The sequence below is a fragment of the Podarcis raffonei genome, chromosome 10 (assembly GCF_027172205.1).
Source record: "Podarcis raffonei isolate rPodRaf1 chromosome 10, rPodRaf1.pri, whole genome shotgun sequence".
Classification (NCBI taxonomy): domain Eukaryota; kingdom Metazoa; phylum Chordata; class Lepidosauria; order Squamata; family Lacertidae; genus Podarcis; species Podarcis raffonei.
This window is the reverse complement of record NC_070611.1, coordinates 54,044,271-54,070,853: the sequence shown is the minus strand read 5'-3', so window position 1 is coordinate 54,070,853 and position 26,583 is coordinate 54,044,271. Positions and strand designations below refer to the sequence as shown.

The 26,583-nt window shown below is 43.2% G+C and overlaps 1 protein-coding gene across 1 annotated transcript; it reads right to left on the bottom strand.

The window, feature by feature from the left end:
* Window positions 1-342: 342 nt before the first annotated feature.
* Window positions 343-26,469, bottom strand: SVOPL (SVOP like). The gene is made up of 15 exons (XM_053404587.1): window positions 26,342-26,469; window positions 24,964-25,055; window positions 21,966-22,064; window positions 20,061-20,132; window positions 18,983-19,107; window positions 17,270-17,333; window positions 16,470-16,595; window positions 15,885-16,013; window positions 14,122-14,195; window positions 11,052-11,263; window positions 10,031-10,142; window positions 5,641-5,722; window positions 4,389-4,478; window positions 3,356-3,469; window positions 343-525 (listed from the first exon to the last, which is right to left on the bottom strand). The coding sequence occupies exons 1-15, from the start codon at window positions 26,418-26,420 to the stop codon at window positions 514-516; spliced, it is 1,482 nt and encodes a 493-aa protein (XP_053260562.1). The 5' UTR covers window positions 26,421-26,469; the 3' UTR covers window positions 343-513.
* Between the last annotated feature and the right edge of the window lie 114 nt (window positions 26,470-26,583).

The window sequence follows — 26,583 nt, the reverse complement described above, 5'->3', positions numbered from 1 at the left end:
GAATGTCCAGTGAAGCTGAACATTTGAAGATTGAAGACAGATAAAAGGTAGTATTCCTTCATGCTGTGCATAAACTCTGGGACTCACTTCCTACAGGAGGTAGTGACGGCTACCAACATCTGCATACATAGAGTGCCAACACCTACCTGAGGAACAGAAAAATTATTTTAATGTGTTTATGTATCTGCCATCAGTGGGCTTATACAGCATGTTCTGCCATGTGCATATAGTGACTTGAATGAATGGGGGACAAGACATTTGCACACATTACAGAGCCTTCTCAAGCCTGGATATAGCATGATGTTGGGCACATTTAAAAAAAAAACAACTTACCACATGGGGTACAGTTCCATTTATTTGTGTAGAAGTTTATTAAAATGTTGTAAAGACAAGAAACACCTTTTTTTGGAAATGCGGGTGGAGAAAATCTCAGTTGTTCTTCTGAGAAATAGGCTCAAATGCATGAAATGTAACAGAGCCCTCCTGGGTTTTTCCTCTTTCTATTGGTCACCTTCATTTCCTTTGCTAAAAAGATAAAAACAGGTGTTAAGAATAACAGGTCTCCATGACTTACCTATGCAAGAATTAAGTGGTGTCAGCTTTGCAATCAGGATTAAATGCTTCTAATTCTTTTAGTCCAGTGCCCACTCAGCCACCATGTAGCAGCAGATACATCTATCTTAATTTGCTTCCTTGGACAAATGTCCCAATGCAGCAACCACTGACCTACAGGAGCTTGGCACCCAGGTACCCTCCAGCCTTTTTGTTTGTTTGTTTGTTTGTTTGTTTGAAGGATTTTTTCCATTCCACTGCAATCTACATACACAGAAACATTCCCATTGGGTGGTATTGGCTGCCTTAAATGGTTGCCTGTAGCAAGTGTTCCATGTGATACAGTCCCTCCAAACTATATGTTGGTTCCACAGTTGTTAAATCACATTGCCGTTTCATGAAGTCTTTCTCGATGAATGATTACCTATGTGTAGGCCACCCTTGGAGCCTTTTTCTGCCAAAGAGCAAGGAAGAAATGCCATAAAATAATTATACTATTGCCAAGGCATCTCTCTCGTTTACAACCTAAGTAGCATTTTTTTTGTATATAAAAGAAGCAACATATATTTCTGTGTATCTGTTGTGACGTGGGCTGTTTTAATTTTGTAGAAGGAAACATAACAAGACAATAGCTTTCCTGAAGCCACCCATTCAGTTAATGAATCAATGCAAATTACACAAGATCTTCGGTTGAACCCATTGGCTTCTAATGCCACACCTCTCTCCCAGGTGTAAAGAGCTGGTGTTTCAAAGTGGATAAGCTGGAGACGGCTAGCCAGAAATTGATCCAACTACAGTGGTACCTTGGTTTTCTAACAATCCATTATGGAAGTCCGAGTTCTGAAATGTTCAAAAACTGAAAACAGGAGCCTCAATACGGAAAACTCAAAACGGAAGCCGCGTTTCCTGTTCGACTTCTCTGAGGCGTGTTCAAAATTGAGGCATTTACTTCCGGGTTTTGGGGATTTGAGTTCCAAAACGTTCGACTACGAAGGTGTTCGAAAACCGAGGTACCACTGTACATGGATAATGGCCTCTCTTTTCTGCTGAGATTCTGCCTCTGTATTTATTAGCTTAGGTGCACATCTGCTTTGAAATGTGGCTTGCCCAGGTCTGTAGAACCTGGTGGTTCTACAACCACCAAACAATCTCCAAATATTGTTTAATAGTTTATTAAATGTTCTTTTCTCTTCATTGCTGCTGCATACCAAGCCAATTGCAGATGAATTAAAGCTTTGAAGGTTGTGCAAGAGACAATTTGCCGCTGGTAACAGAGGGTAGCATGTAGAGGCCTAAATGAGATCTAAGTGGTACGTAAGGAATGAATTACCCTAATTGAAAGCGTGGTTTTTATTCGCAGTGTTAAGTTATTATAAATTGGTGGGAGGTGTTTTCTGGGTCACTGGGTTAATTATATGTCATTCCTTCTTATAACAAATTACTGTGGCCTGGTGCCTGTCAGCTTAGTGTAATAGCCACCCACAAACAAGGTAGGGCTTTTTTGTGTACCTGTTGGACTCCTTATGATATATATATATATATATATATTTAAGGGCATGATTTTTTTATTAAGAAAAAGCATGTGAAGAATATGAAAAGAAACTGCACACACAACCCAAAGCTATCCAAGGATGTCAGTGACTTCAACAGCCTACACAGTGTTGGGGGGGGGGGCAGGAGAAGAAAAGGGAAACAATAAGAAGAAATTTGTCAGTTGAGTGCCTAAGAACTTATATGGTGTCCTGGACACAGAATGAGGCACAAGATGATATTCACTTATACGGCTAAAAAATCCCTCCCCTGCACTGTGCTGAGGTTTTGGAAGAGAGGAGAGGAAAAGAGAGACCTTTTCCCATTGCCAACCTCCAAAAACCTTGATGTAGCAACAATACCTTTGAATTTGAGGTTGGCAGGCATCTCCAAAGCCAAGATTCAGGAAAGGGTGAAAGGTGTCTTTCTTTGTCTCTTCCAGGAGCATTCTTGTATAGTATATATCATTTTGCTGCAGGCCCCACTCAATGATTTTAATTTTCCCAATAACTCAGATAGTTTGCTGGTAATTATTATTAGTTATAAACATACAGAATATTTCTAGACTGTCTTTCCTTACTGTGTTTCATTAAACAATTACAGGGCAGTATACAGCAAGTATACAGTCTTTAAATATAAGAAGGCATGTTATGCTACAGAGACAATCAGTCACCAATACTCCTAAATATCATAAATAGCTTCACTGCCTTGGTTCCTCCCAAAGGCCTGAATTATTATTCTTGAATGACACAAATTGGAGCTCATCAGGCTTGCAAGCTGTAATTTGGAAATCCCACTGGCCCCAGTCTGAATTGGGGCAGTTAATGGTGTGCACCTACGTCAATATATCCAAGCAGTTAGTCTCTTAACTAGCTCCCTTTGCAAATAGATTAGACTGAGTCAGTTGTAATTATACAACCCAAGCCCCCTTTGACTTATGATACAAATAATCACTCCTATTTTGGGGTCTTCAAGTTCCTTCAGGTAGGCATATGGATGGCATAAAGGTTATCATTTGCGACAGTGGACTGGAGGATATTCAGTTAACAGGACGTGGGAGGAGTCATTCTGCTAAGCAAACGTCCTCCAGTCCACTCTTCAAACAGAAATTCACGGTATGACCAATTTCCATTGCTCCTGATGTGGAGAGGCCTCCTATGAGATTTGTTTGTTTTTCATAATGGGGTGAAGTTCAAAGGAAGCTGCCACGGTGGCCTTTGGCAGTGCAGGAGCCTGCTTCTGACCTTACACTACAGAAGATGGGTTTACCAACCTGAAGCGCTCTCCCTTTGGTCTCAATGGGCAGAGTGAAAGCAGAGACAGCACACACGATACAAACAGAAGCGAAAAGGCAAAGTGCTCCCAAGAAAGAAGCATTCATGAGCACCTGCAAAGAAAATGTATTAGTGCAACGCTGCCATGCAACTTGGTCAAACGCTTTCTTTTTTTTTTAAGCCCATAGGATTTCCTTTCTAGCTTTCTCAAAGTTCAAAGTTTAGCATGTTGGCCAACAATTCAGTGCACAAGCCTTTAAGAAGAGCCATGAAGCCTATCCAGTCCATCATCCACGTCTCACACTGGCCAGCCAGATTCCTGCAGGAAGCCCACAAACAGCACTTGGCTGCAACAGTACTCTTCCCATTTGAAATTTTCATCAACTGGTACCTGGAGGCATATCTTTTCAGGCTTTAATCTAGGATTATTTTAACATATATGGTGATAGATGGTGTTGCGACATGTAGTTGTTGGGAATACAATAGTTGGGAATACAATAGTACTACTCTAGCTTAGGGCCCCTCTAGACATAATTTTTTAATTGCATATCCATGATGATTTGTGCTTGTGATGCTATCAGGGGGGTCATACATGATTCCTCTTTAAATACTGTTTGTGTGGCAAAGGTTTCAGGGCGGCTATACTACTTCATTTGAAATTAATGCACATCTCGTTACTTGTAACTTTTTATATTAAGAATGTTCTGGTTTGTTTTCTGCCCCACTTTTGTTGCACCATAGCCCTTCCAGGCAGGGTAGCATTGGAAAAGCATCACAGAACAACTAATAATGCAGGATAAACACACTGCTATTGCGTCAAGAACTTATTGGGGAATACACCTGCACTAAAACAGCAGTCTGGAGGTGCCCTTTGAAGATCCTCCAAAAGCAAGAATAGCTTGACAAAGGTCAACATTAGCTTTGGTATCATCCTCTGATTTAAAAATGTGGATGAGAATACACATGAATTCAGGTCAGAAACCAAAGAATCGAAACAATATATTTAAGTAACTTTATTGAAAGTCATCTTACCTGGGCTATAAAAGGTGCCACCATAGCACCAATACGACATACAGAACCACTAGTACCAAGGCCAACAGCTCTCATGATAGTTGGATAAACCTATAATACAGTAATATATAATTCAAGATCAGATCTATAGTATAGACTGAAGGAAAGGGAAACTGGGAAACTGTCAACCGAGCATCTATTGTGGGTCCCAGAGTTTAGGTGGCCAGAGATGGTATCTGCAGAGATGGTATCTGCAGAAGATTCTAGTGACAATCTTGTAAAAGATACTGCTTTTAAAAATGTTATTTGGCAGAATCCAGTCAAAAAAAAGCTTTTTTTAAAAAAAAAGTCCCATTAATTTAAATGTGAAAATACAATATGCTTAAATTTTGTGCCCATTTAGTTTACAAAGGCTAATAATGAAAGCAATGAAAGCAAAACATTGCTGTTTGGAAATATAAAAATGTTGAATTTTACTTGGTTATTGTTTTGTTACTTGGATATTTCAACTATTTTTTTGGACAGCAAAAAATGATAAAATGTCCAAATTCAGGTTTCCAGACGCTAAAAGAGGTTTTTTTGCCTTAAAACCCCCCACAAAAAACTAATGTCAAAATCAGCCTCAGCTATTCACTTCTGGACTTCAGATATGCACGAGAACAGGTGACTCAAAGTGGAAGATTATAAATTATTCCATACTTATCTAACATAGATTTTCTTATGTCAGCCTGTGAAGAACAGAGTAGCATTTACTACCAAGCAAGAGTTGGTCTGAGGTGGTTCTTCTGCGGCACACCAACTTTTATGAGCTGCTAAATCATTTAGGTTTGTTCATGTATGCAATATAAACATACAATGCTCTGTTAAATCACAAAAAGGAGTGGTACTGTAGTAATGTGTGCATAATACTATCCTTCATTGGTAAGCATGGCGCTGTTTGTTCAAGCACCACCGCCTTTACTCATTAAGAGAGGAAGTATCATTTGGTCAGGGTCCTGCTCAAGCATATCAACACCATCCAAATCCTAGGAACTGAACAGAAATATTTTTAGCTGTGCACTGCCTTCTTGCTCCTTCCAGCTACCCAGCTAAGGCTTCAACCCGATACTTAATGTGGGAATCTCATTGGATTAAATGATACTTACTTCTAAGTAAATATGCACTGAGCTGAATTGTCAATCTACATTTCCCATTTATTATGGAAAGCTATGATGAGAGACCTCTGTTGTGTGTTCCTCCCCTTCCACAATTCACGGGTTCAAAAGCATCTCACCTCCGCTGTGTAAATGTAGATGGTGTTGAAATTTGCAGAGACCAAGGCACGCAACATGAAGAGAAAACCAATGAGGCCCGAGCTGGTTAGAAAAGGAAGAAAGAGGATGCATGGGGAAATTCACATCATTATCCAGCATTTGATTTGAGGTCCTTGATTGTACGTCGTACCAAGAATTCCATAAAGGGGGATTTTATATGAATAACTTCAAAAGTGGTGACCCTTTTCAAAGACAGCACACAGGAGAGAATGGATGCTTGGAGCAGCTGTGCGCAGGCACCCTTAGACTAAGCAGAGCCACTTAGACACTCCCACGGCAAGTAATGGTAGTTGTGGTGCCCAGAAAGTCTATTTGTGCCTGGGTGAGAGCTGAGAGGGAACAGAGAGAGAATGGGAAGGATCCCTCTGAAACGCTTTAAAAAGATTGGAAGCCTTTTTGTGGTTCTAGTCTGCTCCAAGGTAACCCTGACATTTCCTGTTGCTTTTTATGCATTTTCAGATTCAGAGATTAATTCAGGGATGAAAAGCCTACAGCCCTCTCGATGGAGCTGAAATTACATCAGTCTCAGCATGGCTGATTATCAGGGATGATGGGAGTTGTAGTCCAACAGCACCTGGAGAGGCCCCACAACTTCTCTGTTTTAATATGATCTAAGCTGCCTGTGGTGCATTTAAATGGAAGGTTGGGATATAAATAGTTTATATAAATAGTTTATAAATGGAAGGTTGGGATATAAATAGTCTGAGGCTTCCTCAAACTCGGCCCTCCAGATGTTTTTAAGACTACAGTTCCCATCATCCCTGACCACTGGTCCTGCTAGCTAAGGATCATGGGAGTTGTAGGCCAAAAACATCTGGAGGGCCAAGTTTGAGGAAGCCTGGTTTAAATAAATACGTAGCTTGCAGTGTTATCACAAGCCAATCACACACATCCCTGGCCATATACTACTAGAATGTGTGATCAAGGGTCTCAACAAAATAACTGTGCTCAATTAGATGCCTTATAATGAGTCAGAACATTTGTCTATCGCTCGGTATTGCCTACACAAGGCTCTACTACAGGGACTGGCAATGGCTGTCCAAGTTTTGAGACAGGATCCTCTCCCAACTGGGAATTGAACCCAGGAACCTACAGCATGCAAAATGGATGTTCTGCTCTGAGCAATGGCCTTTTACCCTATGTCGCATCTTCTCGGGAGTTTCCAGAAGATACATTCTGTCCTCACCTAGAGTTTATTGTTCTTTTTACAAAAAAGTTAAAACAAAAATAATATGCGAAATCCTTCTGTAAAAGCGGCAAGAGCTATATCTAACAATGCTACCCTGAAAAATCCTGGTTACATAAAGAAACAAAAAACAAACAAACCTTGGAAAGGGCTTCCTAAAAGAACAAACGCTTGGCACCACCCTAATTTCCTGGCGGAGTGCATTCCAATGTGCTCACCGTGTGCCTAAACTCTAGAACAAAGACCTGGATGTTCCAAGCGCCAATGCAATCCGACTGGTTTGAATGAGCCAAGTCACAAGAGACACATACATTTGCAGACAGCGCATAAAACAAAACAAAAAAAGATATTCTAGCAGATGGGCATTTCCTGCTGCCCTGGCCCCTCCACCAAATATGACCTATCATGCATCCAAAATCATTCCCAGAACTCCTAGCATATAATGTATGGGGTGTTAGGGGAGGGGTAGTAGATACTGCATGGGCTGAAGAGTTTCAGGGCGGTAAAGCTTTGATGTCAGCTATGGTTTTCCCAGTAGTGATGTATGGAAGTGAGAGCTGGACCATGAAGAAGGCTGATCGCCAAAGAATTGATGCTTTTGAATTATGGTGCTGGAGGAGACTCTTGACAGTCCCATGGACTGCAAGAAGATCAAACGCATCCATTCTGAAGGAAATCAGCCCTGAGTACTCACTGGAAGGACAGATCGTGAAGCTGAGGCTCCAATACTTTGGCCACCTCATGAGAAGAGAAGACTCCCTGGAAAAGACCCTGATGTTGGGAAAGATTGAGGGCACAAGGAGAAGGGGACAGCAGAGGACTAGATGGTTGGACAGTGTTCTCGAAGCTACTAGTATGAGTTTGACCAAACTGCGGGAGGCTGTGGAAGACAGGAGTGCCTGGCGTGCTCTGGTCCATGGGGTCACGAAGAGTCGGACACGACTAAACAACAACAACAACAACAAAAGCTTTGATGCCCAATGCAGTTACTCAACCCTCTCCTTAGAAGAAGCAGAAAACCAATTAATAGCTATATATCTCCAGCTCTAGCTCTGCATATATATAGATATAGATACCTGACTCGTCTGCACCACTGAAACAACATAATTCATTTTTGTGTGTGACATATTCTCTCTCTCTCTCTCTCTCTCTCTCTCTCTCTCTCTCTCTTCTCCCTCTCATAATAACACGGAGGTTTATTGCAAGCTTATGTAAGTCAAGCAATTAACCAAGATTAAAGTCTTGGTATTAATCAGCTGGTACACTTTGTTCACCCTGGCATCCTCAAACATCCTCTGCTGGCACAAACACCATTCATTGCCAGGAGCTGCATGCTGGAGCAAAACTGGTTTGAAGTTCACGCTGCTTTGTCACATAATTTTTACATTAGAGTGGCCATATTGACTCAGTCCATAGTTTAGGCTCACTGCCTTGAGTAAACAGAGAAACTATAAGCTTCCTAGACATTGCATGTAAAGGTACCTGTGACCATTAGGTCCAGTCGCAGATGACTCTGGGGTTGTGCGCTCATCTCGCTCTATAGGCCAAGGGAGCCGGCGTTTGTCTGCAGACAGCTTCCGGGTCATGTGGCCAGCATGACTAATCTGCTTCTCACGAACCAGAGCAGCACACGGAAACACCATTTACCTTCCCGCCGGAGCGGTATCTATTTATATACTTGCACTTGACGTGCTTTCAAACTGCTAGGTGGGCAGGAGCAGGGACCGAGCAACGGGAGCTCACCCTGTCATGGGGATTCAAACCGCGACCTTCTGATCAGCAAGCCTTAGGCTCTGTGGTTTAGACCACAGCGCCACCCACGTCCCCCCGCCTTTGCTGTAGGAAACTGTAATGTATATTTATTAGAAGGCAAAACTGGACATTATCTATCAAATGAAAGTTTCCAAACCAGCTTTTGTTGAGCTAATGGAGGTGCAAGAGGCCCTTACTATAAAGGCCTGCCCACATTTGAGCATTATTTGAACATGACCGGAGGTGTCCACACCTGCACTCATTTGTATATACGTGGCAACTTTGGTCCTTTCTGGTCATACCACCAGGCCTTCTCCCTACCTTAGTTTCTTCCCCACAGGTAAGGAAGGAGAAATTCAGTGGAAGAGAAGGAGAAATGTAATGTCAATCAAGTAATGTGTACAAAAATGTGTTTATTGGGATAAAATGTGCTTTAATGTAAAGTGCATATATTTGGTGAAAACAACAGACAAAAGTGCTTGCAAAGCTGTGTCTGTTGGGTGAAATGAGCACCCAAAAGCTGGTGAATTTTCATGAGCAGTTGTTTTTAATCACAATCCGATGTAGAGATGTGCAGAGAACCAAATTGAAGGAAAAATGAGAAGCTGAGGGAAACAAAGATTGACAGATGGGCCCATTGCTAGTTACAGGGAAAGGCTGTGAGAAGGAGGGGTTCTTAACCTCTTCCAAATGTGCCGGGTTTCCTCAGCAAATGTTCCCCAAGGTCATTCCACGGCCCTGTCTAGGCTTACTTCTGGTTTCAGAAGTTAACTGGGGAGAAAATTAACTAAAAACAACTGAGGGGTTGCTGTGCAGGGGAGAATTGGCAGGACCTGCCTGCTGAATCTCTTCTGCAAATCCTCTCCTACATTAGCATTGAGAACCCTGAGTTTCCCCCATGAATTATAGTTCTGTCACATTTGTAGGTGCATCAACTCCAGGATTCCCTATGTTTGGTGACCTCCTGCAACCCTCAAGATGCCAGTTACAGTCAGCCGGAGTCTGCTAAAGTTCTAGATCAGCCTTTGCCAAACTGATGCCCTCTGGGTCTGGTGAGCGCTGCAGTCAAATACATCTGCAGGGCATCAGGTTGGCAGTGGCTGTTCTGGATCAAGCTCTCTGCGGCATGCTATGTTGGTAAGGAAGCACACTGCTGAGTTTCTGCAGGCGCCGGAAGCATCCGCACTGCAGATAGCTCTTGCCATCTTTAACCAACTAGGAAGAGTGTAGTTCCTGAAACAGGAATGGCCATTCTGGTAGGGAGGGATGAAAGTGAGTTGCATTTTCAGAATGAACCGACTAGCACACAGAGTGTAGACATCACCGGTGCAGCAAAGGTGTGAGGTGCAGTGCAAACAGGACTGTTTCAGTCTTACTTTGCACAGATACACACACCACCTGAAAACACTTACGTTGAAGTGCATATATTGAGCAGGAGGAAGAACACGGCAGTGCATCCCATGGTGATTGTCAGGCTGAGACGCCTTCCCAGAAAATTGATGCCCAGAATGTTTAGAGGATTTACTGGAAAAGAAGAAAGGGGAGAACGTCAGGCTGTAGAATCAGATGACCCGCCTGAGCTATTATGCTGTGTTTATACCTGCCCCACTCCAGCCTCAGGGGAGACACTTTCAACAGCTACTTCCTTTACTACTTCTCTGTGATTACTGGGAATGTTTTGGACATACAGTGGTACCTCGGGTTAAGAACTTAATTCATTCCGGAGGTCCGTTCTTAACCTGAAAGTCTTCTTAACCAGAAGCACCACTTTAGCTAATGGGGCCTCCTGTTGCCACTGTGCCGCTGCTGCATGATTTCTGTTCTCATCCTGAAGCAAAGTTCTTAACCTGAGGTACTATTTCTGGATTAGTGGAGTCTGTAACCTGAAGCGTCTGTAACCCGAGGTACCACTGTATATACCTCACTACCGGAGTTAATGCAGGGGAAAGGAAAAGTGGCAAAAGGGCCACAGATTTATTTTCTTGAAAGCTCATTAAGAAGAGAAATGGAGACATGGTCCCAGTCACAGTGTCTCTGGCCTAATACTGTGTGAGGTGGGACAGTACAAACTTAAACCAACAATGCTCTGGATTAAAAATGGCCACAACTTTATCTCATAGCCAGCCTTTTAAGCGTTGCAATGATTATAACTAGTGAAAATAAAAAGTAAATTAGCCCTCCCAGTACACTTCCTAAGATTCCTTTGTGTGGGTCTGTAGCTCCTGTTCTGTGACCTTTAGAACAGAGGTGGGGAAGATGTAGCCCTCCAGATACTGTTGGACCACAACTCCCATCGTTCCTGACTGCTGGCCATTCTGGCTGGGGCTGATGGGAGCTGGAGTCCAGTATTATCTGGAGGGCCACAGCTTCCTGCCTCTGCTTTAGAGATTTCCCCGCATCCTGTTTTTAAATAGACAGAGCAGGAGACGTTACATGCGATCTCTCCAATTGTGCTGATGATCATGATCTGGTAATCAGAGGGGGCGAAGTGATGACAGAGGCACGGGCTGTGAGTCTCCTCAGAATAATCCCCCAGCTCATCCCCTTTGCTGGTTCCTCCTCTCCCTGTGGCACAAACCAGATTCTTCTCCAGCAACTCTGCGCTGGCCAGGATGATACCATAATAAGCAAAAGATATCCCAAGCCTATGAAAAAGAGGGGGAAATGTTAGAAAGGAGAGCAACTGAGGGCATTGGCGACAGCAATTCAGCCAGTTAATAACACGCAGAGCTTAACTACTGTGGGATCTGAAAACAATTGCAATTCATAAAACAGCTCTGTGCTACAGTATGGAAACAAGGCCTGCTATTAAATTACACCTCTGGAGCACTTTTAAACAATTACAAATAAATCCTAGTTTCATTGAAGTAGATGCTGAAATGTTAAATTCTTCAACGTAGTGAATATCTCACGGATGTTCAATATCACCACCTGAATGAAGTATTTTAAAAGGATATGAAGCGGGGGTTTGGGGAACAAACATCACAACTAGAAAGAGACCTGTTAAAGTGATGTCTAAAATGTATAATATGTGATTGGAATGGGAGACAAAGGATGAACAAGTGAAATCTTCAATGATACACTGGGCAATAGATATTGGTCATAATAGAAATGGAAGAATGGGAATGTTTATGGAACGTGGATATAAAATTTATAGCATGTTATAGTTTAAGAGAAAACTATATGAAAATGTTTTATAGATGGTAGCTAACACCTAGTAGATTGGCAAAAATGTATAAATCCAAATCAAATATGTGCTGGAAATGTAAAGAGAAAGAAGGTACCTTTTTCATATGTGGTGGTCTTGTAATAAGGTTAAAGCTTACTGGGAAATGATATATAATGAACTGAAAAATATGTTTAAGATAACATTTATTTAAAAAAAACCCAGAAGCTTTTCTTTTGGGAATTATGGGATCAGAACTACCTAAGCAGTATAGAAATTTATTTATGTATGCAACCACTGCTGCAAGAATGTTATTTGTCCAAAAATGGAAGGAAGAAGAGGTCCCAATGAGAGAAGAATAGATACAGAAGTTAATGGACTACGCAGAAATGGTGAAACTAACCGGGAAAATAATCTGAACATTTGAAGAAGTGTGCATGCACACAAAAGCTTATACCCAGAACAAAGTTGGTCTCTAAGGTGCTACTGGACAATTTTTTATTTTTTTAAATTTATATTGGGAGAATAAGAAATCAAGCTAACATTATTATTATTTTAGAAAGGAATGGAAATGGTTTATTCAGTATTTGCAAACCAATTGTAAACAGATTAAGACATTGGCAGGATTAATGAAAAAACCTGCAGTTTCAAAAGGAGGAGAAAGCAACATCCAAACACCCAGAGGCATGTTGCCCTTCCCTGCTCTTTGCTTGCACAAGGCTTTGAATGTACTAGCGGCCTGAAGGCAGTGATGGGCTGGATGAGACAGACATATTCTAGGTGGCTGGTTCTCCTGCCCAGGAATCAGGAGGGCAACCTGTTGCACTCCCCTAGAGAAACCTATGGCCTAAAGGAACAGATATGTAGCCTGAGAATGCTCCTCAGTTAAAATCTGTCAGTAGAGGACCAAGTGGTTTGGGTGGCAGGAAGTGCTTACATCCATCTCCAGCTGGGTTTGCTAGCTATGGCCATTCCTGGACAACCTGGCGTCATGTTCTGGTGACGTCCCCCTTGAAGCACTGCCATATACTCTGTGTGGGCCTGCCAGAAAACATAATCTGGAAGCTACAGCTGGTAAAAATACAGCTGCTGAGTGGGGCAGCAGATTGGGACCATGCGCTACCAATCTTAAAAACATTGCTCTGACTATTCATGAGCTACCAGGTGCAATTCAAGATGTACAAATGCTTTGGGGCCAAAGCACTTTGAAAATTGCCTCCCCCAATATCAACTAGCTCTGGCCTTAAGATCCATGTGGGGGGGGGAGTCTTGCTGGTGGTTCTCTGATGGGTGTGGTGCAGGGGGCAGGGCCCACGGCAGGGCCTTCTCTGTGGCAGCTCCCCATTTATTACAATTCTATGGTTCTATGAAATCCCTCCTGTGTAAAGGTGAAATGTTACATGCAATGTCCGTGTATGTGAATCTATCTATGCATGGACATATAACTCTCTTACAGGTTTACACTTCTACATGAAGACTGTATAACACATCAGCGCTAAATGTCTTGATCATTGGACATTGAATAGTCTATTGGAGCAGAATTTTGAACATATGGCCAGATTGGCAAAGGTTCTGTTCACGTGCTAGCATGTACTGGGGATTCTACCAAGACTAAGTCCTTCTTCTAGTTCCCTCCACCCTGAACCCATGAGCCACTTTTTAAACAGATGAGCAAAAAACCCCAACTTAAGCAATGAAGGGACTGGGAGTCCAATGACAGGTTGCAACACTGCAAGAGAAAGCAAGTTCATTATGCCCCAAATGCATGGACAGGTTTGCTGTGTACGTACCACTATGTCTCGCAGCTATAACAATGCATTTAGCAGAATTCAGAGTGTGTGGGCATGTAGGCACGTTTAAACAGCTAAATGACATGTCCAACAGAGTAAGATCATGGACTGAATTTCTGGCAAGCAGCGGTTGCACTGTAATTCTATACAATAGCACCATTTCAAAGGATCTAGACATATACAAGTGCTTCTGATACAGTCTTATAATCTGTTTTGTATTCATCTTTTATCCACATTTACTTTCCCAAATTATAAAAGAGAGAGAGAGAGCAATAGATTTTAAGCGCAATGTCATTAGCTGCAATTCTGGTCTCTCTGCCTGCAACACAGAGGCAGCTGGCAGAATATAGTCCTTTTCATGAAATGGGGAAAAAAGGGAATTGTGAGTTCAATTACCATAACCAATTTTCTCCCATTCTGACTGACTAGTTTCTGAATAATAGCTTTGATCCTTAGGATGCATCTGAGCCTACTCCCTTGACCGAGTCCATCGATTTCAATTTGCTTATGCATTGTCATCTGAAAGAAGCAAATCAAACACATTTACCATATAATCCATAGTTGCAAAGTTGTCCGTAAGTACTTGGGATCCATTAGGTCTTTGAACCTACCCCTTCTTTCCTGAAAAGAATGGAAAAGGAGCAGCATGAAACACATTGGGAATGTGTGGCTGAAGCCCTGAAGTCTGCAATTCTGAAGCCCCAAGCTTGGAGGCAGTTTCAGGGGTAGAGTCCATGTCATCTAGCAAAGTGGAAAGGTTCACATAGGATGGATCTGTCAACGGCAATTAGCCATGACAACAAAATATACAGAGGTAGCATACTTTTGTATACCAGGTGCTAGAGACAAGCAGTAGGGTGTCAGGGAATGGCAGGGCTGTGAAGAGTTTGTGGCGGAGTCAGGGGACCCAGGCAAGGGGACCAGCGATTTATGGGATGTGCAAGGCAGGAGCCAGGGGAGGAGGGAGAGTCAGGGCAGTTTGAGTAAGGCACACAGGACATGATGGAGGAAGAAGGAATGGTTCAGGCGAGAGACAGGTCCCACCATCTCCTAGGAGGGGCTTGAAAAGGGAAGAACAGCAATGACTTCCCTGCAGGAGAAGTCTCAGAGGAGAGCATGTAAGCCAGAAGAGGGGAGGGGCCCTACTGTTGCCGCAACTGCTCTGTGGGGCTCAGACCTGTGGTCCGCTGCCTAAAGGCTAGAAATAGTAGTAGAAGAAGAGTTTGGATTTGATATCCTGCTTTATCACTACCCAAAGGAGTCTCAAAGCGGCTCACAAACTCCTTTCCCTTCCTCCCCCACAACAAACACTCTGTGAGGTGAGTGTGGCTGAGAGACTTCAGAGAAGTGTGACTAGCCCAAGGTCACCCAGCAGCTGCATGTGGAGACGCAGACCTGGTTCACCAGATTACGAGTCCACCGCTCTTAACCACTACACCACACTGGCTCTGTAGAAGTGTATGTGTTTGTGGAGCACCAGGGAAGCTGCTGTGATTCTCTTCTGCTTCTTCCTCATCTGGGACTGGCCCTGATACATCATCTCTGTGTCCTGTCTGTGAGCACCAGAAATAAAGCTAAATAAAAGTAAGAACCAATGAAATTGCCCCATATCAGTGGTGAAAACCTCCCCCCCCCCCGAATGCCACTGATTTAAGTGAGAAGTCCAATGTGGGCTGCAGCCAATGGTAGGTGGCAAGAGGGGGATTCTCTCCCCCTCTCTCTGCCTTCCCATTTCCCTTTCCCAAACTCTTGGATACACCATCTCTGTGGGCCACATGAAATTATGGTGTGGCCAGCATGCAGCTTGTGGGTCAATTTCCCCCAATTTATTTTCAAAAAATAAAAACAAACCACATCTTTCAGTGGAGGGACAATGAGGACTAGCACGGTCCAGTCACACATTTAGCACAGCCTTCACTCCAGATGCTTTGAACTACAACTCACAGCAGCTCTGCCCACGCTGGTTGGGGCTGATGGGAGTTGTAGCCCAAAGAATCTAGAGGGCATCAGGTTGCCAAAAGCTGGCTTAGAGGATATGTGAAGCTGCTGACATTCCATTTTTTTCCTTCCCTCACCCTCTTCCTTGTAAACATATAGATTGCCTCTGTGTGTCCGCATTTGGAACAGGAGCTGGCATGCATTGCTGGCTTTTCCACCCTCAGATACCCGTATCCGATACTGCAAAGCAGGTTAACTGTGTTAACCTATCCAAAGTAAGGAAGGAGGGCATGAAAGGGTTGAGGATTGAGAGGAGCTCCTTGTCTTTTGTCATCTGATCAGTCTGTACAGTGGCAGTATTCTGAATCTTACATCAGTGGGTTCTACCAACTTTCCTTCAGGCATAACAGATCGGTTCATCTTAGCAATCCACTGCAGCGTTGCAAGAGCAGCTTTGTCATTCCCGCAAGACACATTATAGCGAGCAGACTCGGGGATAAACTGCAAAGGCAAACAGGTTAGAAAAGTTAAGTGGCAGAGCTTCTAGCATCACCTTGCATGTTACAGCCTTCCTGCCAAGTTCTTACTAACATAAAGAGCAGATTTTACTTACTCTTGCAAGCTTATAGAACTCACAGCAACATCAATACAAAGACACTGTGTTGGTCAATTCACACCACACTTTTCCCGTCCACGTGAGCCATCCTAGGGCAGGTGTACATGGGGACAAGCGTGGACCACACGTAATTAGTCAGAAGACGTCCTGGGAAATGTGCTGCTATGATCATGGAAACTGCCGCTGGCTATATCCACAATTTCCAGACCAGATAGGTTTGTCTGACTGGACACGGCCAAAGACTGATCAGATCAGCAAGCACGCGCAGGCATTTTACATGACTTAGCCCACAGCGGAATATAACTGTGTATACTAGTAACTTGGTTGTAAGTCTTCCAAACCTTAAATGCTAGGAGGAGAACAATGCCCGGCAGAGAGGCGATTCGTATTAGCCACCGCCACCCAATGGTTGGGTTAACCACTGACGCCAGTCCAATAATTAATAAGGAGCCTGCCAGCCAAAACACCTGTCAAATGAGGGGAAAACAGAGGTTAAAACACAAGGTGATGGGATTCTCTTCTCATTATTTGTTTTAGCAGCCGTTCCTCTCCACACAGTCACATCAGAATTCATGATTTCCTCCAAGCTGCTGCTGCCACATAAAATATTATTAAGCAAAGAGATTTAGTTATGCGCTCTGGCTTCCGACTGGGAAACTGTCAATACGGATTTTGATAAAGTAAGCAATGTACTCATCAACTTGGCCCTGGAAGGTTGAATGTCAGCTGCCAGACTTTCTCAGAATGTGATATATGGAGCATCCAATTTATTGGAGAATAAATTTATTCCCTGGATAAAGGTGCACACATTTCATGATGCAAAGGGTAGCAACAAATATAGATGACGGAGATATTTCACAGACAGAAGTAGGAAACTGTGCAGTTCTGGGGCATTTGGAAGCCTTATAGAAAACACAGAAAATCCTGAGGTGTTTTTTTTTTTTTTTTTGTATTGAGTCTTTCAAATTTGAGCTGGTGCGCATGTTCAAAAACCGGCCTCATGTGACACAGCTGAAGACAACCATAGATGCAAATATACCTGCAGTCACCCAGACAGCACAGCTGTGAGCCAGACTGAGCCAAAACAAACTTGCAGCAATTTCCACATTTTGTTTTTCAGTGAGCGTAACTTCTAGCTTACCTGCGATAACGGTAACATATAGCCTCGGTATTTTGTAGGCAGAAATTCTGTTTTTATTATAAGCCTAAAGAAGAAGAAGAAGAAGAAGAAGAAGAAGAAGAAGAAGAAGAAGAAGAAGAAGAAGAAGAAGAAGAAGAAAGAGAGAGAGAAAAGTTACAGAGAGACAAAGAAATATATAAGCCATATCCAAGTTTATTTCCATAGTTCCAGCTGGCCCAAGTTGTGATTCTGTGACTGGCAGTGCCTGTTCCTGCATTCTGCTCACTTGGTACGCAATAGTTAGATATGTATAGGAAGATAGCTAGCATCACTCCAGACGTTCTTGAGCAGCTGATTTGGCCTACTGCTAATGTCTGCTCCCTGGACCCTCACCCACTTAAAAAAAAAACATTGACCAGTGCTTGGTAGCTCAACCTAGCCCTCCTTTCAATTTACCCCCAACCTAACATCTTACTGCATCTACAGTGCCCCTATCAGTCTGGGGCGTTGTGCGAATTTAAAGATGGCTAGACCCACTCAAGGGACACGGGTGGCGCTGTGGGTTAAACCACAGAGCCTAGGACTTGCTGATCAGAAGGTCAGCGGTTCAAATCCCCGTGACGGGGTGAGCTCCCGTTGCTTGGTCCCTGCTCCTGCCCACCTAGCAGTCTGAAAGCACATCAAAGTGCAAGTAGATAAATAGGTACCGCTCCGGCAGGAAGGTAAACGGCGTTTCCGTGTGCTGCCCTGGTTCAGCAGAAGCGGCTTAGTCATGCTGGCCACATGACCTGGAAGCTGTATGCTGGCTCCCTCAGCCAATAAAGTGAGATGAGCATCGCAACCCCAGAGTCGGCCACAACTGGACCTAATGGTCAGGGGTCCCTTTACCTTTACCTTAGACCCACTCAAGTCCTGTCGTTAGAGCTTCCAGTATATCCAGAAAGTCCATCATGGCCAGGAATGAACCTTGGGGTCTTAAATTTCAGTGGCACCCTATGCAACGCCAAAATTTGGTGCCCCCACCTCTTGCATTCCATTTGACATCATAGCTGCAGCGTCCCTGATGCCCTGCACCCAATGCAACTAAACCAGACGTGCTCCCCTAAATCCTTCTCTGCGACAGTACACCAGAGGACACCTTGCCCAGGGCAAACCTGTGTATGAATTACCTAATGCACCAAAACTTCACAGAGAGATGATACGGGGGAAGAGCCATAGCTCAGTGGTAGAGAATCTGCCTTGCATGCAGGTGGTTCCCCATTCTATCCCTGGCATCTCTGAAACCCTGGAGAGCTGCTGCCAGTCAGTGTAGGCAATACTAACTCTAACCCTATCACTTGTCCTGTGTCTAGAAGGCATGGGTCTGCATGGTTTTCCCTTTGCCCTGCTCCTTTCCCAAGAAAAACCCGCTCTTTAGTTTAAATCGGAACAAATGGCAATCCACAGAAAACCCAATTGCCATTGCTCCGATTGAGCACTAAAGAGCAGTTTTCCCTGGGAGAAAGCAATAGGATGAGAGGAAGTGTGGATAAGCCCTCGGTACAAGGTAGCTTGTGCCTCACTGCAACCTGAGTTTCCCAGAGCAGCTGCAGAACCAGAAGCACCTCCATAACCGCAAAACTGAGTGATCAGCAAGTACGTATTGATATGGATTATCTGTCTCCCCGATGTGGCGTTCTCAACTGTCATCCGCTGATGCTCCTACTCCCGGTGCTGTTTGCAACACAACATTACCCTTGAGCATGGCCAGAGACTCCGCATCCCACCATGGTCCGGAGGAAGACAAACCAGATGTATGAAGGGGAAAACGATGTCAGCAAGGAGAAATAGGCTCCCCAAATGAAAGAGATGAACAAAATCTGAAAGAGCACAGAGAAAGGAGGTCAGCTGACACCCAAGCAAAACTCCACACTGGCCACTGAGACAGTATTGATCTGTGTTGATTTAATGTTGCCTAGGGCCACCCACCCATTGTTCAACATTTCCAGTTCTACAATACCCATGGGGCTATTTGGAAAACATCGGAAGGCAGCCCTGTGTAGGGAAGTTTTTTAAAAAAAAGTTTAAGGTTTTATTATGTTCCAATATATATATTGGAAGCCGCCCAGAGTGGCTGGTGCAGCCCAGTCAGATGAGCTCAGTACAAATAAAAAAATTATTATTATTATTATTATTATTATTATTATTATTATTATTATTAGTGGTGTGTGTGGAAAGAACTGTTCGTACTTGCAGCAAATTATGTGGGTGCTGTATTTCCTTATACTATTCCCTCACTACGTGAGGTTACAGGGAACCAGGCAGAGGGCCTTCTCGGTGGTGGCACCCACCCTGTGGAACACCCTCCCATCAGATGTCAAGAAAATAAACAAGTACCTGACTTTTAGAAGATATCTGAAGGCTGCTCTCTTTAGGGAAGTTTTTGATGTTTTATCGTGTTTTTAATATTCTGTTGGGATCAGCCCAGAGTGGCTTGGGAGGCCCAGCCAGATGGGTGGGGTATAAGTAATACATTTACTACTACTACTACTACTACATCACATGCTTTGGCTGCAGAAGGCCTGAGGTTCAATCCCTGGGATCCTCAGTTATAGTGATCCTAGACAGCATAGCATGAAAAAAATCTCGGTCTGATATGGTGTAAAAAAGGATTGCAAAATAAATACCTTACTTCCTATGTTGGTTGGGAGAAATGTATCCTGCTACATCCCTACATGTCAGGCTGGTGTTAAAAACACAGAAGCAGTAAAAGATAGTGGCAACTTTGTGGGGCTTTAAATTGGAGACCCAACCAAGACAGAGCATCACTTACTTTCCAGCGGCCGTATCTATCAGCTAGAACTCCAAAGATGACACTGGATATCATATAGCCAAAAAACACCATCTGAAGGGATTGGAAATAAATGGATCTAGGTAAATTATTGGGCACTCAGACCAAAGGGAGAGTGCCATCTAGGATGGGTCTTCTGTCTCAAGCACATTGTTAGAAATCTTAATTCTGAACTTATAGTTGTACCTTGGATCCTGAACGCCCTGGAACTCGGATGTTTTGGCTCCCAAAAGCCGCAAACCCAGAAGTGAGTGTTCCGGTTTGCAAACGTTCTTTTGGAACCCGAATATCCACAAGGCTTCCATGGCTTCCGATTGGCTGCAGGGGCTTCCTGCAGCCAATCAGAAGCTGCGACTTGGTTTTCGAACATTTTGGAAGTTGAATGGACTTGCAGAACAGATTCTGTTCGAATTCCAAAGTACGACTGTATTTGCAAGTACTTCAGTGTTATGACCGCTGGTTTTTAATGCTGTTCCTGTTCTTCTTTTCTTTAATGCTGCATCCTTTACTTTAACACTCTCTATCCACCCAGCATCTGCCATCTAACCAGCTTGTTCTTTTTTGCATGTCTTCGGTTCATCTTAGATGCCCTTTCAGTGCCAGTTTTGCAACCTTCATCTATTTCTAAAAACCCCTTGAATATTGCCTTTAACCAACCAAACCATCCCCTTCTCTTTCCTCCAGAACTCCTCTCAACTTCAAATTCATGTGCCTTAATTCTAAATCTATCAATTCAGCCTTTGCCTGTAATATACTAACATCACGTCTGCGTAGGTGTTGTTCAATAGCAATCTCTCAACCAGTTATTGCATCCTAATCAATCACTTCCTTAATTTTCTCCCTGCTTCCTCTTGTGTCTGAACCTCTTTCTGAGCCTCTTGAACTTTTTATCATCGCTTTTAATTGCTTCTGATACTTCATTAATTTTTCCATTAATCTTGAATCTCTCTCATGAAATAGCTCCTTACTGCTCTCTTCTCCTTGCTTAGATTTCTCAGCTTCTCTAGCTTATTTTCTCTTAAAATTCCTTTTCCTTTCTCCAGTCTTCATATTTTTTCATTCATTAGAGAAAATGTCCTTTATATCCTCCATTGCCACCTGTATATTCCCATACTCTCCTCTATCCAACTTTTAATCTTTTTTCTGTCGCATTGTCAGAAAGTCAGATTTCCCGTTTGTATTCATATCCATATAATTAAACTTCCCAGCAAATTCTTCCATATTCTACTAAACCATAATGCACATACTGAACACTCATTCAATCAGTTAATCAAATTTCCAATCACATAATCACTTAATCAATTTTCCAATTAGTATATGTAAATTGTCCAGTGTACTGCGTAATCAAAAGAATTAATTGTGACTACAATTCCTTTTCTAAAACGTTATCATGAAGGCTTATAAGCATTTTAGTGCTATTTTCTCCTAGTACAAATATTTCTGCAAACAATTTTCCCTAATACAATGCATTTTGTATTAGGGAAAAACTGTGTGCAAAATGCTCTGTAGTAGGGAAAATTGTTTGCAGAAATGTTACACACACACACACACACACTATAACTACTACATGCATTTTTCTACGCATTACTTGCTTCAAGAACTAAATTGCAATATTTGGAGAAGTGCAAAGGACGACTGCATTTCAGTTTGCAGACTGTGAACTGAAATTTTTTCTCTCTCCCTCCCTAGAGCATAATGTGAGAATTAGACCAGAAAGGATGTTATTATTGACATATCAAAATACATAGGGGCAGGGAAGAGACAACACAAATGTTCCTAGCTAGATGGTTAAAAATACGATGGCTATTCAGTAGAAGGAAATGCTTTTTCTACAGCTTCTTTCCCCACCTTTATCAACCTAGAAGAAAAGTTAGAAATTCTACTCACTGTTGTCACTAAAGCCACTTGCCAGTTTCCAAGTTGCCACTCGCAGCGGATGACAGGACCCACCACAGCGATCAACATTATCTCCATGGCCTCAGCCACCTTCAGGGATAAGCACATTCAGTTACCATATTTTTTTCGTATATAAGACGCCCCCATGTATAAGAAGCCCCCTATTTTGGGGGACTCAAATTTAAGAATTTAAGAGATGGCTCAGAGTTGCTGAGCATCTTTTGGAGGGGGATTGCCAAAAATCGCTCACTCGCATACAGTGTAAAATCCGCCTCTCGTCTGTCCCCTTGCCGGCAGAAGCTGCCAATCGCCAGCCCAATTGTCGCAGTGTCAGCCAATCAGCACCAGACCTTGACACAGCAACCAATAACACGCCCAATAGCCGCTGACAGCCACGGAAGCAACCAATCAAACGTCTACTATCCACGTATAAGACAACCCACACTTTTTAGCATAATTGTTAATTAAAAAAACATAGTCTTATACACGGAAAAGTACGGTACATAGGCAAACCTTCCACCATTTCACAGACAATAAAAACAAGGACTTGCTTATCACCCCCCAAGTTCTCATACTGCCATGGGCCAAAAGTCAGCTTCACTTGAAGGAGTAGAAGGCAAAGTGACTCCACCTGCTACTGATCAGCCTTCTTGCTCCTGATGAGAACCAGCTGGCTCCAGCTTTCTTCAGCAGGGTTTCCAGCCTTACTCAGTTGCTAGAAACAAGATTTGTCCTTCCTGACCAGACCTTGCTGCTTCTTGCTTCTAATGACCTTGGACCCTCAGCTTTCTTGACCCCCGGACTACATGAGCTGAGATCCTCCTGACCTTAGAACTGGACTGAATCTTGTATACGGACTCTTCCTTCAGGCAAGTAAACCCCTGAGCCGCAGCTGGTTGGCTGGCTTCTCCCTCCACTGAGCTCTGCCCTGGCTGGCACCACAGGACTGTGACACACACTAAGACGCTCTGCCTGAGATCATCCCCTATCACAGCCTTCCCAAAGCTGGTGTCCTTCATTTCTTGTTGGACTCCAACTTTCATCAGTCTCAAGGAGCATGGCCAATGGTCAGGGATGATGGGAGTTGCAATCTGACAGCATCCAAGAGAAGGCAGCAGGTTGGAGAACGCTGCAATTGTCACATGGCATGGAAGGCTATACAGTGGTACCTCAGGTTACATACACTTCAGGTTACAAACTCCACTAACCCAGAAATAGTACCTCGGGTTAAGAACTTTGCTTCAGGATGAGAACAGAAATCGTGCTCTGGCAGCACGGGGAGGCCCCACTGGCAAAAATGGTGCTTCAGGTTAAGAACAGTTTCAGGTTAAGAACGGACCTCCGGAACGAATTAAGTACTTAACCCGAGGTACCACTGTACTCTGCTTCTGTAGGTTGGGTTAATTGACTCTGCAACTGTCTGTTTTCCTGTAATTTAAAAGTTAGGGTTGTTTGTTCTTTTAGATATATGTTGATCAGATGAGATCTAGTGGGGTGGGGGGGGGGAACAAATGATCTGTGCTGATCTAGCCACTGAAAAGAAACCTCAGTGTGTAAATTGTGGGGATCTGCAGCCAAAATCTAAAAATTTTGTTTAGCATGTTTGCTAAATAAGGATATGAAGGGGTTAAGACTCAGAGTTCCTGATTACTAGAGAAGGCACTGTGTGAGGTCACTTCCCTTGAATTCTCTGGTGGGAAAAAGGCAAAAGGGTTTAATCCTTTCTACTTCCCCTTGCCTCAAAACTCAGCCCCTTTTCCACCATGATTCTGAGGCAGACAGAAATGTCTCTGGTCTCCACTCAAGTAGAGACTCCATTTTTGAACTCGACTATGTATTTTATAATCTAGAAGTAGAATTTGCCTGCCTTGTTTCTGTTTCTGTTACTGTTGGAATCCTCAGGCTAGATAATTTACAATAAAGCAGTATAGCCTAGTTCCAAAGTTTCCACTTTAATACCAGGCAGAGGGCTTTCTCAGTAGTGGCACCCTCCCTATGGAACCCTCCCTTCAAATGTCAAGGAGATAAAGAACTACACAACTTTTAGAAGACATACAAGGCAGCCCTGTATCAGGAAGTTGATGTTTCATTATGTTTTTTTAATATGCTGTAAGATGCCCAGAGTGGATGAGGCAACCCAGTCAGATGGGCAGGGTATAAATAAATAATAATAATAATAATTTATTATTTATACCCCGCCCATCTGGCTGGGCCTCCCCAGCCACTCTGGGCGGCTTCCATAAAAACCAAAAATACAGTAAAATATCACACGTTAAAAACTTCCCTGAACAGGGCTGCCTTAAGATGTCTTCTGAATGTCAGGTAGTTGTTTATCGCTTTGACATCTGCTGGAAGGGCGTTCCACAGGGCGGGTGCCACTACCGAGAAGGCCCTCTGCCTGGTTCCCTGTAGCTTTGCTTCTCACAATGAGGGAACCGCCAGAAGGCCCTCGGCGCTGGACCTCAGCGTCCGGGCAGAATGATGGGGGTGGAGACGCTCCTTCAGGTATACTGGACCGAGGCCGTTTAGGGCTTTAAAGGTCAGCACCAACACTTTGAATTGTGCTCGGAAACGTACTGGGAGCCAATGTAGGTCTTTCAAGACCGGTGTTATATGGTCTCGGCGGCCGCCCCCAGTCACCAGTCTAGCTGCCGCATTCTGGATTAGTTGCAGTTTCCAAGTCACCTTCAAAGGTAGCCCCACGTAGAGTGCATTGCAGTAGTCCAAGCGGGAGATAACCAGAGCATGCACACCACTCTGGCGAGACATCATTTTCTGGCGAGAAAATGATGATGATGATGCAAGGGATGGCATTTTGAACTTGGCTAACTAATTGTTTTAAGTTTAAATGTTCGGCTCACACACATGAGTAATGCGTATGTTCTTAAAGGTAAGTGGTCAAAAACCACCTCTCAAATCTGTACGCTTTATAAAACTATTCTTTCAAAATGTTGCATATAGAGGAATATTTTCAGAATCAGAAACTTACACCAGTGCTGCCCATGATCAAAAAGAGTGCAATGTGAAACCTCCCAAAGCCAATCGTTTCTACAGCTTCTTCCACCGTAAACGTTTTCTGCTCTAAAACGTTAAGAAAGAGAGGCAGTGTTAGTAGTAGTAATGCCACTGTTGTAGAAGGCTTACGGGAACACCCAAGCCAAGAGCGTAAACAAGAACTTTATTGTCTCTTTCCAGCAAGAACAGAACAGCAACAGGAAATTCCTGGCTCCACCCCAGTACAGCTGAGTCTAGTGCCACCTAGTGATTAATCTATATATGGACACTATCCACACAGAGGCTACAGCCTTACAAAAGAGAACTGACTTGCTATCAAGCTGCTGTGTGAAATGATCAGGAAAGCTCGGGGAGTTTTCAAGAGCACAAAACGTTCTGCTAGTTTAAATGGAATTAGATATTTTAGCTGCCAGAATCTTTGAAGATTAGGGAGGAGGAGAAATCAGCAGAATCGCCCCGGGGGCAGAAAATAGAGCTGAAATGAATTTGGAAAGGGGGAAGGATCCTGAGGCAAATTCTAACTCAATTTGCTTGCAAATTTTGAAATGTGTATTTCCCCACAACTGGTTCTCTCTCTCTCTCCACCCACCACCTCAGTTCTCATTTATGGACACTTTTATCTAGGGATGCTTGAGCAATTTAGCCTTTGCAAATTGTTTGATGAAATGACCAGATTTGTACTTCTTGGATTAATGTGCAAGCCAAGATTCAGCTGTCTACTGGATTTTGCTCCTTTCTCAAAGTTGCAATGCTGGTATTGATAACTTAAATCCATCAAAATACATATTTACATATACATTTTGGGAGGATCTTTAAATATACATTTATTTATTTTTTACAGAAATGGAACAAAAGTATGGGTTAAGCATGGGGAAAATGTCCCAGAATAGAAAGAAACAGATCTACCAACTCCTGTTTTTGAATTTAGAAATTTTAAGTACTGAATTTGGCCAGTTGGTTGATAACATTATTCCCTTGGTCTTATTTGTGCAAAATGTCATTTCAGATTTAGAATGAAGCATGGACAACTCCACACTACAGAGGCATGAATAAACGTAGGGGAACTCAGACCACCAGAAGAGTGACTGAAGCTACCAGTGGACTTGAGAATCAGACGTGATTTAGTCAACAACATCCTTCCTCAATGGTTCCTTCCAGATGTTTCGGACTACCACTTCCACCAACCCCAGCAGATCAACACACTTAGCACACCTCTTTGGGAAACAATACAAAAACACAGCTCTAGAAGGTCCTCGGCTGCGGTTGTCTATCAGAACTTGGATGGAAGGTTAGTCAAGAACTCCAGGCCTATTGTGGGTAGAGAAAGAAAAGACTGCCCAGAACTAGATTACCTGTCTTTGGTTCCTGTTTTTGAGTTCCCATTTCCTCCAGGGAAATGTCGCCTGCTCCTTCTTTCTCCTTGTCATCCATCTTCAAATTATATTAGTATATTGAGGTTTTGGCTGGATAATGTATTGGTTTCCCTTTACAGCTAAAAAGGAAGAAGAGGATGATGGTAAACCAACATTTCACAAACTGAATTTGTGGCATTGGTGCTTTAAATGTTCATAGACTGCTGATATTTATTGAATAT

Excerpts from the sequence above, each read along its gene's own strand:
- SVOPL (XM_053404587.1), bottom strand. The coding sequence starts at position 26,420 with ATGGATGACAAGGAGAAAGAAGGAGCAGGCGACATTTCCCTGGAGGAA. Across the intron at positions 11,264-14,121 it reads TTGCAACTATGGATTATATG|GCTTGGGATATCTTTTGCTT; the intron begins GTAAATGTGTTT and ends TCTTTTTCATAG. Across the intron at positions 4,479-5,640 it reads TCTACATTTACACAGCGGAG|GTTTATCCAACTATCATGAG; the intron begins GTGAGATGCTTT and ends ACTGTATTATAG.